This window comes from Lissotriton helveticus, chromosome 7, assembly GCF_964261635.1.
Source record: "Lissotriton helveticus chromosome 7, aLisHel1.1, whole genome shotgun sequence".
NCBI lineage: Eukaryota > Metazoa > Chordata > Amphibia > Caudata > Salamandridae > Lissotriton > Lissotriton helveticus.
In genome coordinates this window covers 114,178,178-114,192,566 of record NC_136068.1, presented here as the reverse complement: position 1 = coordinate 114,192,566, position 14,389 = coordinate 114,178,178, and the positions used below count along the sequence as shown (strand labels likewise).

The following is a 14,389-nucleotide window of genomic DNA, read 5'->3' as shown; positions in this document are numbered from 1 at the left end:
TACCACGCATGCGTTAGAACGGAATGATTTTTTAACGCATAACTCTTTCCTCTAATTCTTGCGTGGTGACGTCGTACGCCGTTAAGAGGAAACTGAAGTTTTTTTCCGTTTCCTCTTAAATGACGACGATTGCCTGCATAATATGACGTGATTTCAGGTGAGGTTTTTATTTGGGGGGGGAGACCCCCCCAAACCCCCCTTGTTTATTTTGAACCTTTACCACATATGCCTTTACTACATACCTCGTAGTAAAGGTATGCGTGGTAAAGGCTTTCGTGTTAACCACGCATGCGTTGTAATGCATGCGTGGTTAATGTATTCGTGGAAACGGCCGCGTTTAGTGGCCGTTTCCCGGATTACATCACACTAGAATCCCGAGGGCAACCAATGATGCCTATTCCATTATTAGGTCATATAATGGCTCTCACCCATGAATCCAACAGATCTTTTCCAGATGTGAATGAATGCCCAGATGAAACTTTAGACTGAACAATTTCCTAATGGTCCAGAACTAGAATAGTCTTGAATTCTCCTGTTGACGCTAGTCTTAAGTTAAGATGAATGAGATTTGGCTGATTATTTTTATTTTTTTATATTTTATTTCAAAAGGTTTTTAAAAATGCAAAACAACTAACACATTGCAAAAGCCAGTAAAATGAATAATGCAAGTAATCAATTTTTACCGTTCCAAATAGATCCACCTTAATGGGTATTTCACAGAATTTAGCATTTTTGCTTTAATAGAAATTCAGTTGATTTTAACAGGACTCGATACGTGATAAAGCATCAAATAACCCAACCTTTCTTGAACTGAATTATGGCATTGTTTTGCAGTGCATAAAATTAATCAGCCTGCCTAAATCTTTCATTTGGGATCCAACTAGTATATGGTGAAGACCGAGATGATTCCATTTGGAAGTAATGAACGTGTCTGTATCCAGAATGGCTGCGTTTTCCAGGTGTCTGCTTGCGAGAGTTGTAGAATTGTTAATTGGACCAATGTATAAGAAGGCAGACTTTGAGGACAATATAATCAAACAACTACACTCACCAATTCAAAAAGAGAATACCACTAGTCAGAAAATCTCCAAATGTGGCCATTCCCAAAAAATATATATGCCCGGCACTGACACTGAATCTAGAAAAAAAATTGAATTCGGCGATGTATTTCATAAATCCTTCTACTACCGCCCAATGTGATACATTTTTGAGTAACCAGAAAATAAGCGCCTAACAATCTGCGCAGGATTCGAAATATCCAGTTAGGACAAAGTGTTTCAAATATGAAGTACATACATTGAAGATTGAGATGAACTAAATAATATTAAGAGCAAATCATTTAAAAAAGTTACATGCTCTCATGTAATGAGATTTGAATATTTCTCTATCTTTGCCAGAATTGAAATGTCCTCTAATGAAGAAAGAGGAATTGTGTAGAGCGTTAACTTAAAAGCACTTCTCTGTTTATATCTTTTTGTTGTTTTACTTTACAGAAAACATTATCTTAACATGGTGGGATTCACCCACCGAGAGTAGACCCCTACTCTCCATATGTAACAATTGATCACGCAATAAGAGTCTCTAAGAAATCCACTTTATCAATTAATAGAGCAAATAAGTTGTATAGTCAAAACTTCACAGATGTAATATAATATGCACATTGTCTACAAATGGCCAACTAAATTCCTACCTCATTTGCTTCTACTTATTTAGTTGTTACAGACACAAACAACTTTAACATCATCCCTGTAATGTTTGGTAGATTTTTCATTACACCTTGCTCCTTCTTTCTTTTTCCGCATTTTGTTTATAGCTGTTTTCAGAAGTTGTTCTGCGCTGTCTGAGTCCCACAGGAGATATTCATTTCCAAAATGCAAAACCCAGGGCTTCGAAGTGTAGAGAAGACCAACTGCTACACCCCTTCGCATAGCCTGCGCTCTGCCCATCTCCCACTTTTAAACTAAAGCGATAAGGGGGATTCAGGTTTGCCTCCTTAGCTCCTAGATTGTGGAACTCCTTCCCTCTAGATATCAGGTCATGCACTGATCTTATGCGTTTCAGGTTGAGTCTTAAGACCTGGTTGTTTGTGCATGCTTATGAGTAATCTTTCCTTTGGGTTCGGCTAATCCTAGACTCAGCGCCATGAAACCAATCGATGTATGTGCACTTTATAAATCTCTTATAACATAACATATCATAACATTGTGAGATGGGAGGGAACATTAATACGCTTTGATATGGAAGAAACAAAATTCCCAGATCACAAAGTCAAACACCTTTTCTGTCTTCTGAATAAAATCAGTGGCATCTAACTGGTAGTGTGCTCTATTACCAAGCTGCCTGGGATTCACCCATTTTGGCCATGTTGAATAAGAGAAGCCACCTCTGCCACTATATATTTGCATAATATTATGGTTAGGATCTCATATACACACTTTGGGCCCAATTACAATGCGGTTAGGAAATCTTCCAGACCAAATCGGTTTGGAAATGGTTTCCGACTCACTCGGATCGGGAAAGTCCGACCGGGTACGTGCATCCGGATGCATCCAGATACGATTTGGTTGGACTCCCATTGACTTCAGTGGGAGACCATGGGCCCGAGTCACAGAACTAACTTAAGACAAAATCCTACACTTACTACCATTTTGGTATTCACAGAAGGCACTTACTCATTTTGGTATTCACAGAAGGCACTTACTCATTTCAGTATTCACAGAAGTAATTTAGGAGTCCTAAAGTTAGGAGTCCTAACTTTAGGACTCCTAAATGCCTTCTGTGAATACCCAAAGTCTTAAAGTTAGGATTTTTCTCAGTTTAGGAGTAGTAAAGTTAGGACTCCTAACTTTAGAACTTCTAAATGCCTTCTGTGAATACCGAAAGTCTTTAAGTTAGGATTTTCCTCAGTTTAGGAGTAGTAAAGTTAGTCCTAACTTTACTACTCCTAAACTGGGAAAATCCTAACTTTAAGACTTTCGGTATTCACAGAAGGCATTTAGGAGTCCTTAAGTTAGGAATCCTAACTTTAGGATTCCTAAATGCCTTCTGTGAATACCCAAAGTCTTAAAGTTAGGATTTTTCTCAATTTAGGAGTTGTTGGACTTGGCCCATTTTCCCCCCACATTTTTCGCTTTTCACCCCCCTAATTTAGGATGCCTCCCCCATGGTAGAAAGTTGTATAGGCCATGTGTGGTGGAAGATGCCCTGTTTAATGTGACAATGTAATGCAATGGTGTGTGCACTTGTAATGTGTAGAAATGCACCTTACTGAAATGTCGCATTTAAAATGGACGCCATGGCTGTCTGTTGTGACACCTGACTGCAGTGGGTTAGCTGTCTAGTTGTTTGGTACCCAGCCATCCCAGCATTTGGAGGCAAAGCCTGGCACCCAGGGTGCTCTACTCCTCCCCCTGAGCCAGTTTGAACTAGTTCCCCAGAGAATTCTAGAAGCTGCTGGCAATGTCTGGTAGGTGGGGTGAGGGGCATATAAATAAGGGGGCTGTGCCACCATGTGCTGAGACAGAGCAGGGACAAGAACGTGAGGGGACCTGTTGCCAGGGGATACCGCCACTTGGGCCTGTGTGCTGGACCCTGCACCTTACTAAAACCCCTCTGCTGTCCCCAGAGCTAGTGGAAGCCCCACTGCAGGAGTTCAGGCTGCTGTATAGGAGGAGGGCCACGCTACAGTGGAGGATGGTTAAGGCCTACCTCCCTGTTTTGATGAGTTCCCACTAACTGCTGACCTGGCCCAGTAGTGCCTGCTGCTCTGCCCCTTGGCCCCTGAGGAAGGAGTGCCATCCTAGGTCCCTGAGGCTGGTGGGACCTGGCGCCACGCGAACGCTACATCTAAAAGTGCCTGAAGAGGAGAGCTCTGTATTGGGGCAGGACTGAGCCCCCCAGGAGGTGAGGAGCGTTACCTTGAGGCTTGCTGTTGGGACTGTCTGTCCCCCTAAGCACTGTAATCCTAAAGCGCTGTGCTGATCCCAGTGTCGCTGTCCTGCCTCAGCTATCTTGCCCCTGGACTGCCTGTCCTGAAGCCATGAAGCGCTGTGCCTACTAAGCCTGTGTGCCTGAAGCGCTGTGCCTACCGAGCGCTGTGTGCTGGAAAGAGTTGCTGCCTGATGTGTACCTGCCTAAGCGCTGTGATCCCTGAGTGCTGGTCTGCTGAGACTGTGCCTCTGCCGATGGCGCTGTGCCCCACGTTGTACTAGCCCAGGCACTGCGGCCGAATCGCACTGTGTTCCCCACCTCACCGCTGCAGCCCAGGGCTCCCCTGTGGGCCCTTCATGGAACCGCCTGCCTTCGGCGTCATCGCATCCCTGTGCCCCGTGCTCTGCCTGGGAGCGCTCTACACCAAATCACCGCAGCGGACCCGGCGTCTAATCCCCACCGCAGCGCTAGCCGGGAGTGCGCCTGTGGGCCGGGATCACCTCCGCCACCCGGCGCCCGCAGTGAGGAGTTCCCGCAGCGGCCCCCGAAGCTTGGGGAGGAAGGCCGCGCTACGCCTTGGAAGCCGGCGCGGGAGTCGTCACGTGGCCGGGGAGCCGGCAACGTCACCAGCCGCGCCCCCCTGCCAGACGCGCTCCCATAGGTGGCCTGCAACCGCACCATTGGAGGCCGCGGGCGCGCCCTGTTCCAAGCCTCGCGGGATTGGTCCTGGGGCCCGGAGGCCTAGAGAGGCCCGGACCGAGCCCGGAGAGAGGCGGAAGGGGGCTCCCCGCAGCGAGTGAGCCCCCCCTGCGAGCCCGGACTTCGCTGCAAGGGCCCCTGGAGGGCCGAAGACAGAGGTAACACCCCTGCGGGGTGGGCGGAGGGCTCGTGACCGCCCCCTCCTGCCGGAGACCGTAGTTGGGCCCTGCTGGCCCAGATTAATCCTGTGGTGGCCCTAACTCGTACTGCCAGGGCTAAGAATAGGAGGGGAGAAGAGACTCAGGCCCCTGAACTGGGCAATAGCCGTACCTATTGACTGTGTCTGGTGCCTAAAGTTAACCCCTTGTTAGGGGGAGGGTCTTGTAGCTGCCCCTGAGCCTGAAACCCTGCTTAGGTTGCGGGTACACCATTTAGGCCCCTGTTGAACTGCTTTCAGGAACCCCTTTCCCCCCAGATTATTCCATCTTCACTCTTAATCGTGCTACCAGGGGGGGAGGAATTGCCCTGGCCGTTAAGTTGTGCTATCCGTGTGAGTGGAAGGCCGTTCAACTCCCAGGATGTGAAAGTGCTCTTTTTAAAATTTCGTTCAGTCATCACTTCACCTTCTCTGGGCTGCTAATTTATCGTCCTCCGGGTTGCGATTCTGTTTTCAGGGCTGCCCTCCCGGATCTAATTAGCACGGAGGCACTAGGATGTGCTAATTTTAACGTTATCGGAGATCTTAACCTCCATTTTGATTGCTTGTCCTCGCCCTCTATTAGGACCATTCTGGCTGATCTAGAGGCCTTGCAGCTTTCCCAGCTGGTTACCTCTCCCACTCATAGAGATGGTCACATCCTTGACCCTTTCTTTACTAACTTAGAGGGAGTTAGGGTTCTCTGTCCCACCCAGATGGTTTGGACAGACCATATGCTGGTTAAAGTGATATGCCCTATGTTGGAGTCTCCTCTTATATCTCACGACAGATTAGTTCTTAGAAGACATTGGAACAAACTAAGACTGGAGGATTTTTACCATCTGCTGGAGGAGGCACCTTTAGGCCCTTTCACGGATGTTGACCGCGGATATGATTCCTTTTGTGAGTGGATCGCCCGTGCCCTTGATTCTTTGATCCCTTTGGTATGGTCCAAGTGTCGTCCGAAAGAGCCTAGCCCATGGTATGATAGCGCCTTAGCGTCCCTCAAAAGAGCCTGTAGACAGGCTGAGAGACTATGGAGAAAATCGTTTGATCCTGAATTGAAGGCCTGCTACCTTGCTAAAACTAAAATCTACCATAGGGCGGTGTGTAGAACACGAGCAGCCTTTTATGCCCAAGAGTTTCAGAATAGTTCAAATCCCTCGAAACTCATCTTTAAGGTGTTAAAGGATTTGATGGCTAAGAGGACAACGGCGGCGGAAATATGCTCGGACTCCCATTGTGAGGGGCTGGCCTCCTTTTTCCACGAGAAAGTTCAAGCCATCTATCGAACCGTCTCGATGGATTTTTCAACTTCAGAACGGGCCAGCTGCATTTTGGGAGACAGTGAGTGTCTTACTTTTCTGCCCTTTCTATCTATGGAGGCCTTTGACTCACTGAGTCTTAAAATCAAGTCAGGATCTCCTGCTGACCCGTTGAAACCGGCCCAGCTTAAGAATATGTTGTCGCTATGTCGTACTCCGGTGCTTTCTTTGATCAACCTGTCACTTTCTTCTGGGATAGTTCCCATTAGGTGGAAGCAGGCTGTAGTTACACCTATTTTAAAGAAGGCTACCCTTGACCCCCTTAAACCCGAGAACTACCGCCCCATATCCTTGCTTCCTTGGGCTACGAAAGTCGCTGAGGCCCATGTGAACGGCATCATTGCAGACCATCTTACTAGGGCCAACATTCTTGACCCTACTCAGAATGGGTTCCGTGCGGGCCACAGCACGGAGACGGCCCTACTGTTTATGGTCGAACATCTGCGTTCTGTGCTTGATGCGGGTCGGACGGCGCCACTACTGTTATTAGATCTTAGTGCCGCGTTCGACACGGTCTCGCACAGGATTTTGCTTCAGCGGCTTGAGGAAGTGGGGGTCACGGGCTCCGCTCTATGCTGGTTCCGATCTTTCCTTGCTGAAAGGTCATTCCAGGTTGCGATTCCGCCCGGCAAGTCCAAATCCTATCCGTTAGACCTGGGGGTCCCACAGGGTTCATCGCTGAGTCCCACTCTATTTAATCTTTATGTGAGGCCGCTGGCTGCGGTCGTCAAGCAATAGGGCTTGACGATGGTCTCATATGCCGATGACACGCAGCTGGCGGTCACGCTGAGTGGGGACTCAGACATGGAGGCTCCCAGGTTCTGTGACGGTTTACGGGCAGTGGCTAACTGGATGAATTCCAACTGTCTCCAGCTAAACACCAAAAAGACTGAGGTTATGGTGGTTGGCAAGCAGGCGGTGTTGTGGGGTGATAAGTGGTGGCCTTCTGAACTAGGGGTGACCCCCTCTCCAGTATCGGAGATAAAAAATTTGGGGGTTTGGCTTGATCCGACCCTCGGTTTCATCTGTCACACCAAGAAGGTGGCAGCTTCTTGCTATGGCATCATTAGAGGACTAAAACCTATCCTTACATTTTTTGATGCGTCCACCAGGCAACTGGTGGTTCAAGCATCAGTGCTGTCCCGGTTGGATTATGCCAGCTCGCTTTTGGCTGGGATCAATCAGTCAGAACTCACCCGGCTGCAGCGAGTTCAAAATGCTGCAGCCAGAGTGGTGATGGGTCTGCCAAGGCGGTGCTCGGTCTCCAAATCTTTGCATTCTCTTCATTGGCTCCCCATACCCCAGAGGATCAAATTCAAGGTTCTTTGCCTTGCGTTTAAAATCCTCAAGGGTATGTCTCCCCAAATTTTGGAGAATTTGCTGCTACCGTATGTCCCTTCGCGAACCCTCAGATCTCTGGGTCAGAATCTGGCAGTGGTTCCGCGCTTCAGACTGAGCAGAGCTGGTGGCCGCTCTTTTCGTGTGCTAGCGGCAAAGTGGTGGAATTCTCTTCCTCCCTATATCCGGGCGATGGATGATCTTTTTCAGTTTAGACGGGCCGTCAAGACTATCTTATTTGTCTAGTTTTCTTGTTGTTTTCTTAGGCCTTCCTGATTCTTTTCTGTGTCGTGTTGTGTTTGCCTTGTCAAAGCGCCAGGACGCCCCTTCGCTGGGGCAGCTGTGCGCGGTATAAGTAAAAATAACATAACATAACATAACATCAGAAAGGTTCTAAATTGCAACTAGGAAATGTTCTATATTGAAGTGATCTATGAAATGTTGTCATCCTGAATCTGCTTAGGACAAATGTTGTTGCCTATGCTTATATAATGAAATGTTGCCTGAGGTTCCATGTCAAATGATAACGCTTCATGTTTTTATTTCAGCCCTGGAAACTTATGGACTTACCTTTTTCTCCTTTTCCCTTTTCCCTGTAAATAATCCCCGTGTATATATTGCCCAGGCGCCAGTTGGCGCAGCATTGTCATTACTGTGATTTCTATTGCCAATTTGAGACAATACAAAAGTTCTTCTTTTTCAACCGAAACTGGTGTTGTGTCTCTTTTTGTGGTGTGCCTGGTGTGTCATCTGTGCGTACTGCTTGGATGCTTCACACATGTCCTTAGGAGTTTGGCTTGCCCGCTCTGCACCACGCTACCCCTTGTAGAATTGACTACCCCATTTCTAACAGCAGTAGTAAAGTAAGGACTCCTAAATGACTTCTGTGAATACCAAAATAAGTAAGTGCCTTCTGTGAATGTCAAAGTGAGTAAGTGCCTTCTGTGAATACCAAAATGGTAGTAAGTTTAGGATTTTGTTTTAAGTTAGTTCTGTGAATCGGGCCCTATGTTCATAACCGCATCTTAATCGTGTCCTCGGTCGGGAAGACACATCCCGATCCAATTCGGAAGGAGCAAATGCTGTTAGGAGGCCTTCCTAACTGCATCGTAATCGGGCCCTAGGTGGAAGTGCTTTCCTAACCGCATTGTAATCTGGCCCTTAGTAGTGCAATGGGTCTGTCTATAAAACCCTGGGTGTACGTTAAGGGCCAGGTTTTAGTAAACTGATTAGGATGCCCAGATTGAATTATTTTTGTCGCCTGCTGTTTCCCAAACAAATGGCTAAACAATTTCACTAGCCGGGCTTAGTTGTTCTGAGAGCATTACATAAAGTTCTGTCTGCAACTCTTCCTCCACCGGTTGCTTTAAAGGTCTGCATCTATATCACAGTGGAGATGGATTGTTCTTCAGTGATCTGAAAGACAAGATTTAAAGATGCTTTGTCATTTATTATTCGCATCTCTATACTTTTCAAAAAGTTGTTGAATTTATGATGAGGAGTTGGATCGGAACTTGATATATAATTTGTACTCTGAAGAAATGACTGACCCGAATAAATGTATATTAGCAAAACCAGTTCCAGGCACTCTGAAAAACATTCATGAGCCTGATGAACATCAAAGCATTTTATGACCTTGCTAGGGGAATTAAATGCTATAAAAATTGAAACCATAAAACCTAGATAAATGCTTTAGGTCTCACAAGGGGTGTGGAAAGCACTCGTTAGCACAACATAACAGGTGCATCTTGGCTACAGGCTGCTATGGACCTGTTCTGCTTTAAATATTTCTGTTTGGCACCAGTGAGCTGGAGGCAACTGCCTTAGGACTGAGTCACCCACACCAGGATTATCTAATTGTCTGCATTACAATCAATCAGACTTTTCATTGCTGATGCGGAGCATAATCGCATAAACTACAACAAGTGCGAAGTAAAGCCTTTTGGCTGGTCGACATTTTGATTCTCAGACCTAAGGTGTTTTATAAATATGATTTCAAAACAGTTTAACGTTCCAAATGATTTGCCTGCATTTGAGTAAGAATTTGGTTCTGATCATGCGTGGCACGGCAAGGTAACAAGCAGAAGGCGGACCTAAATAGACTCCAGAAGGGAATGAAGCAACTGGTTAGAGCCTAATCTCACTTTTACTACCAATACAGATACTCACATTATTGATGATGCAGAGATAAACAGACAAATTAAGATAATTGCTGAAGTGTTCAGTACCTCTACTCTTAGCAAGACAGTGTCCTCGGTCTAGAGTGATGTGGGCTTTGTCTCGCTGGCTTATTAAAAATCTCCTGTTTTACATCAAAGTGTAGGGATCTTTGAGAAGACCGTCCTCAAATGGTTAGGTAAGGTCTCAGGTTTGCCCATCTAATTTGCTGACTTGAGGAGGAGAACCATCTGGGGACATTCCCTTTACGTTCTGTGACCCTATTGGGAGGTATCAACCTGCAGGTCACAGCCAACCGTGTCCAAGGTCGCTCAGAGGTACAGGGGGAGTGGAAGCCTTGGGTGTTCCTTTTGATAGATTTGTCAGGTTGTTTTTGATTATTTTGCGCCACTCATGGCTACATGCTACGCAAACAAATGATGGACATGTCATCGAGGAAAGAGGTGAAGAGTTTGAGATTCTTCAGAAACCGCCTCCCAACGATAGCCCAATCAGAGCGGTTCTGTGGTCAAGGTCATTAAATGCTGCCAACAGGTTGAGTGTGGCTGTCAGTACTCAGTGACCCATGTGTCTGCGTTAAGACTGTTCACTATTCCAGTACATTTACAAAGTCATTGTTGTAACTGATGTACGTTGTATTAGCTCCATACTAATTAAGGTTGCTGCCTTTGCAGGTGGTATGCAGACGGTGTTGGTCGACTGGATGCAGAGCAGATCTTGCGTTCCCCTCCAAATGTGTATGGCTCCTACCTTATCCGACCCAGTGAGACCAATCCATCCCAGTACTCCTTGTCAGGTAAGCGAATCATCTCATTTATCAAAAAGTGGGTCAAATGTAACAGGCAAGCAATGCTAGCTATCCTCCAACTTATCTTAATCTCTAATAACGAGTACGCAGTTGATGCAGAAAAGGAGTTTCGTGTGTGGATTAATAACTCTGTTGTAGCACTCGCTCCTTTAACTCAAATGCGGGTGCAAAATCAGGCTCAACCAGTCCCGTGGTTGTCACCTGAACTGAATAAGGCTAAATTTGATCTCCGCCGCTTAGAAAACACTTGGCATAGAAACTACTACGAGGAAAGCAGAGCTGGCTTTAAAGCAGGATTAGGGGACTATTAAAGAAATCTGGCTGTTACAAAAGCCAAATATTGCTCCAAGAAGATAACAGTAGCCAGTAATAAAGGGACATTTTTTATATTTTAAAGGAACTTTCATTTTCTGAAAGAATTAATGCAAGTCCTACTGTTACCCAAGAACCTTGTGATCATCTTAATCAATTATTTGCAAATGAAATGAAGATTATCAAAGAAAGTATAAACAATGTGCCATCAGCAGAAGCAGACAAGGAAGTTGTAAGGAACCCCATCTCCTTTCTTGCTTTCCAAGAAATCGAGGAAAAACGCCTATGGGAACTGATGGGGAAGGTTAAATCAGACTCACCGCTTGGTACCTGTCCTCTGACAAGTGTCTGGCTAAGGTAGTAAATAATCCTTTCCGGAACATTTTAAATAAATCCTTAATGCAGGGCACCTTACTAGACTTATTTAAGCATGCGGTGGTACTCCCTCTTTAAAAACAAGCATTTGCAATGCATAAGGTCTCGCATTAGGAAAGTTTGAGCTATTGGTATTTTAAATGACACATTTTTTATATATGTGTTGGTTTTGAAAATAGCAAAAATAATAGCTTTGTCATTTACAATGCCAATAGTTATAACTTGTGACACCTATAGCATTTGTAATGCAATATGTGTTGTATTCACGTGACTTAGATGTATTGATATTACAAATAACAATGGCTTTGAATTTTTTTAATAATTAATACTTAAATAAAAGTTATTGTAATTTATAATGGCAATAGCTTAAACTTTTGTAAATAACTTTTGTGAAGAATATGTTCAGTGTATTTTATTGTGACGAAAATCCAAGAACAGAAGTGAAATACTAACCTCTTTTTGTGACATTTGTAATAAAGCTTGAAACATTGAGAGATCATATTTGACCCAGTTGTTGGTAAATGGTTGCACAGATTGATGCTGTGGTGGGGCTGAGAGATGTTGTGGTGGCGACTAGTGATGCTGTGGCATTCAATGATCCTGTGGTAGCGCATAGTGATGTTGTTGTGCCCCTTAGTGATGCTGTGGTGATGCGATAGATAGAGTGAGTGGGATAGATAGATAGAGTGAGGGCGATAGATAGTTAGAGGGAGGGCGATAGATAGAGGGCGATAGAGAGATTGAGTGAGCGAGATAGATAGATAGATAGGAGTGAGGGCGATAGATAGCTAGACAGATAGATAGAGTGCTGGCGATAGATAGATAGAGTGAGGGCGATAGATAGATAGCGTGAGGGCGATAAATAGATAGATAGAGTGAGGGCGATAGATAGATTGATAGATAGATAGAGTGAGGGCGATAGATAAATTGATAGATAGAGTGAGGGCGATAGATAGATTGATAGATAGATAGAGTGAGGGCGATTAGATAGAGTGAGGGCGATTAGATAGATAGAGTGAGGGCGATTAGATAGATAGAGTGAGGGCGATAGATAGAGTGAGGGCGATAGATAGAGTGAGGGCGATAGTTAGAGTGAGGGCGATAGTTAGAGTGAGGGCGATAGATAGAGTGAGGGCGATAGATAGAGTGAGGGCGATAGATAGAGTGAGGGCGATAGATAGAGTGAGGGCGATAGATAGAGTGAGGGCGATAGATAGAGTGAGGGCGATAGATAGAGTGAGGGCGATAGAGTGAGGGCGATAGAGTGAGGGCGATAAGATAGAGTGAAGGCGATAGATAGATAGAGTGAGGACGATAGATAGACAGATAGAGTGAGGGCGATTAGATAGATAGACTGAGGCCGATAGATAGAGTGAGGGCAATAGATAGACAGAGTGAGGGCGATAGATCGATAGACAGATAGAGTGAGGGCGATAGATAGATAGATAGTTGTGTGTGTGGTTGTGTGTGGTTGTGGTTGTGTGTGTGGTTGTGGTTATTGTTTTGTTATGCTATGCTAATTTTTGTTATGTTATGCTATGTTTTGTTATGCTATGCAATGTTTTGTTTTGCTATTCTATGCTTTGTTTTGTTATGCTATGCTATGTTTTTTTGCTATCCTATGCTTTGTTTTGTTATGCTATGCAATGCTTTGTTGTGTTTGTTATGCTATGCTTTGTTACGCTATGCTATGTTGTGTTGTGTTGTGTTTTGCTATGCTATGCTTTGTTTTGCTATGCTATGTTTTGTTATGCTATGTTTAGTTATGCTATGTTTTGTTATGCTATGTTTTGTTATGCTATGTTTTGTTATGCTATGCTATGTTTTGTTATGCTATGCTTTGTTATGCTTTGTTATGCTATGTTTTGCTATGCTTTGTTTTGCTATGCTATGTTTTGTTGTGTTTGATATGCTATGTTTTGCTATGCTATTATATGTTTTACTATGCCATGTTTTGTTATGCCATGTTTTGTTATGCCATGTTTTGTTATGCCATGTTTTGTTAGGCTATGTTTTGTTTTGCTATCCTATGCTTTGTTTTGTTATGCTATGCTCTGTTTAGTTTTGCTATCCTATGCTATGTTGTGTTTTGTTATGCTATGCTATGTTGTGTTTTGTTATGCTATGCTGTGTTTTGTTATGCTATGCTATGTTTTGTTGTGTTTTGTTATGCGATTTTTTGTTATGCTATTTTTTGTTATGCTATGTTTTGTTGTGCTTTATTACGCTATGCTTGGTTATGCTGTGCTTGGTTATGCTGTGCTTGGTTATGCTGTGCTTGGTTATGCTGTGCTTGGTTATGCTGTGCTTGGTTATGCTGTGCTTGGTTGTGCTGTGCTTGGTTGTGCTGTGCTTGGTTGTGCTGTGCTTGGTTGTGCTGTGCTTGGTTGTGCTGTGCTTGGTTATGCTGTGCTTGGTTGTGCTGTGCTTGGTTGTGCTGTGCTTGGTTGTGCTGTGCTTGGTTGTGCTGTGCTTGGTTGTGCTGTGCTTGGTTGTGCTGTGCTGTGCTGTGTTTTGCTGTGCTGTGTTGTGCTGTGTTTTGCTGTGCTGTGCTGTGTTTTGCTGTGCTTTGCTGTGCTGTGTTTTGCTGTGCTGTGTTTTGCTGTACTGTGCTGTGTTGTGTTTTGCTGTGCTGTGTTTTGCTGTGCTGTGCTGTTTTGCTGTGCTGTGTTTTGCTGTGCTGTGTTTTGCTGTGCTGTGCTGTGTTTTGCTGTGCTGTGCTGTGTTTTGCTGTGCTGTGCTGTGTTTTGCTGTGCTGTGTTTTGCTGTGCTGTGTTTTGCTGTGCTGTGCTTTGCTGTGCTGTGCTGTGCTGTGTTTTGCTGTGCTGTGTTTTGCTGTGCTGTGCTTTGCTGTGCTGTGTTTTGCTGTGCTGTGCTGTGTTTTGCTGTGCTGTGCTTTGCTGTGCTTTGCTGTGCTGTGTTTTGCTGTGCTGTGCTGTTTTGCTGTGCTGTGCTGTGTTTTGCTGTGCTGTGTTTTGCTGTGCTGTGCTTTGCTTTGCTGTGCTGTGCTTTGCTGTGCTGTGTTTTGCTGTGCTGTGCTGTGTTTTGCTGTGCTGTGCTGTGTTTTGCTGTGCTGTGCTGTGTTTTGCTGTGCTGTGCTGTGTTTTGCTGTGCTGTGTTTTGCTGTGCTGTGCTGTGTTTTGCTGTGCTGTGCTGTGTTTTGCTGTGCTGTGTTTTGCTGTGCTGTGTTTTGCTCGGCTGTGTTTTGCTGTGCTGTGCTGTGTTTTG

At 45.0% G+C, this 14,389-nt stretch overlaps 1 protein-coding gene across 3 annotated transcripts in view; it reads left to right on the top strand.

The window, feature by feature from the left end:
* SRMS (src-related kinase lacking C-terminal regulatory tyrosine and N-terminal myristylation sites) overlaps window positions 1-14,389 on the top strand; it is a 127,597-nt gene that overhangs the window by 31,882 nt on the left and 81,326 nt on the right. For all 3 annotated transcript variants that reach the window (XR_013598492.1, XM_078651646.1, XM_078651645.1), the window contains exon 2: window positions 10,341-10,462. Coding sequence is in view for 2 of the 3 variants with exons in the window: in XM_078651646.1 (XP_078507772.1) it covers window positions 10,341-10,462 (122 nt within the window). In the remaining variant the exon portion in view is untranslated. The remainder of the gene's footprint in view (window positions 1-10,340; window positions 10,463-14,389) is intronic.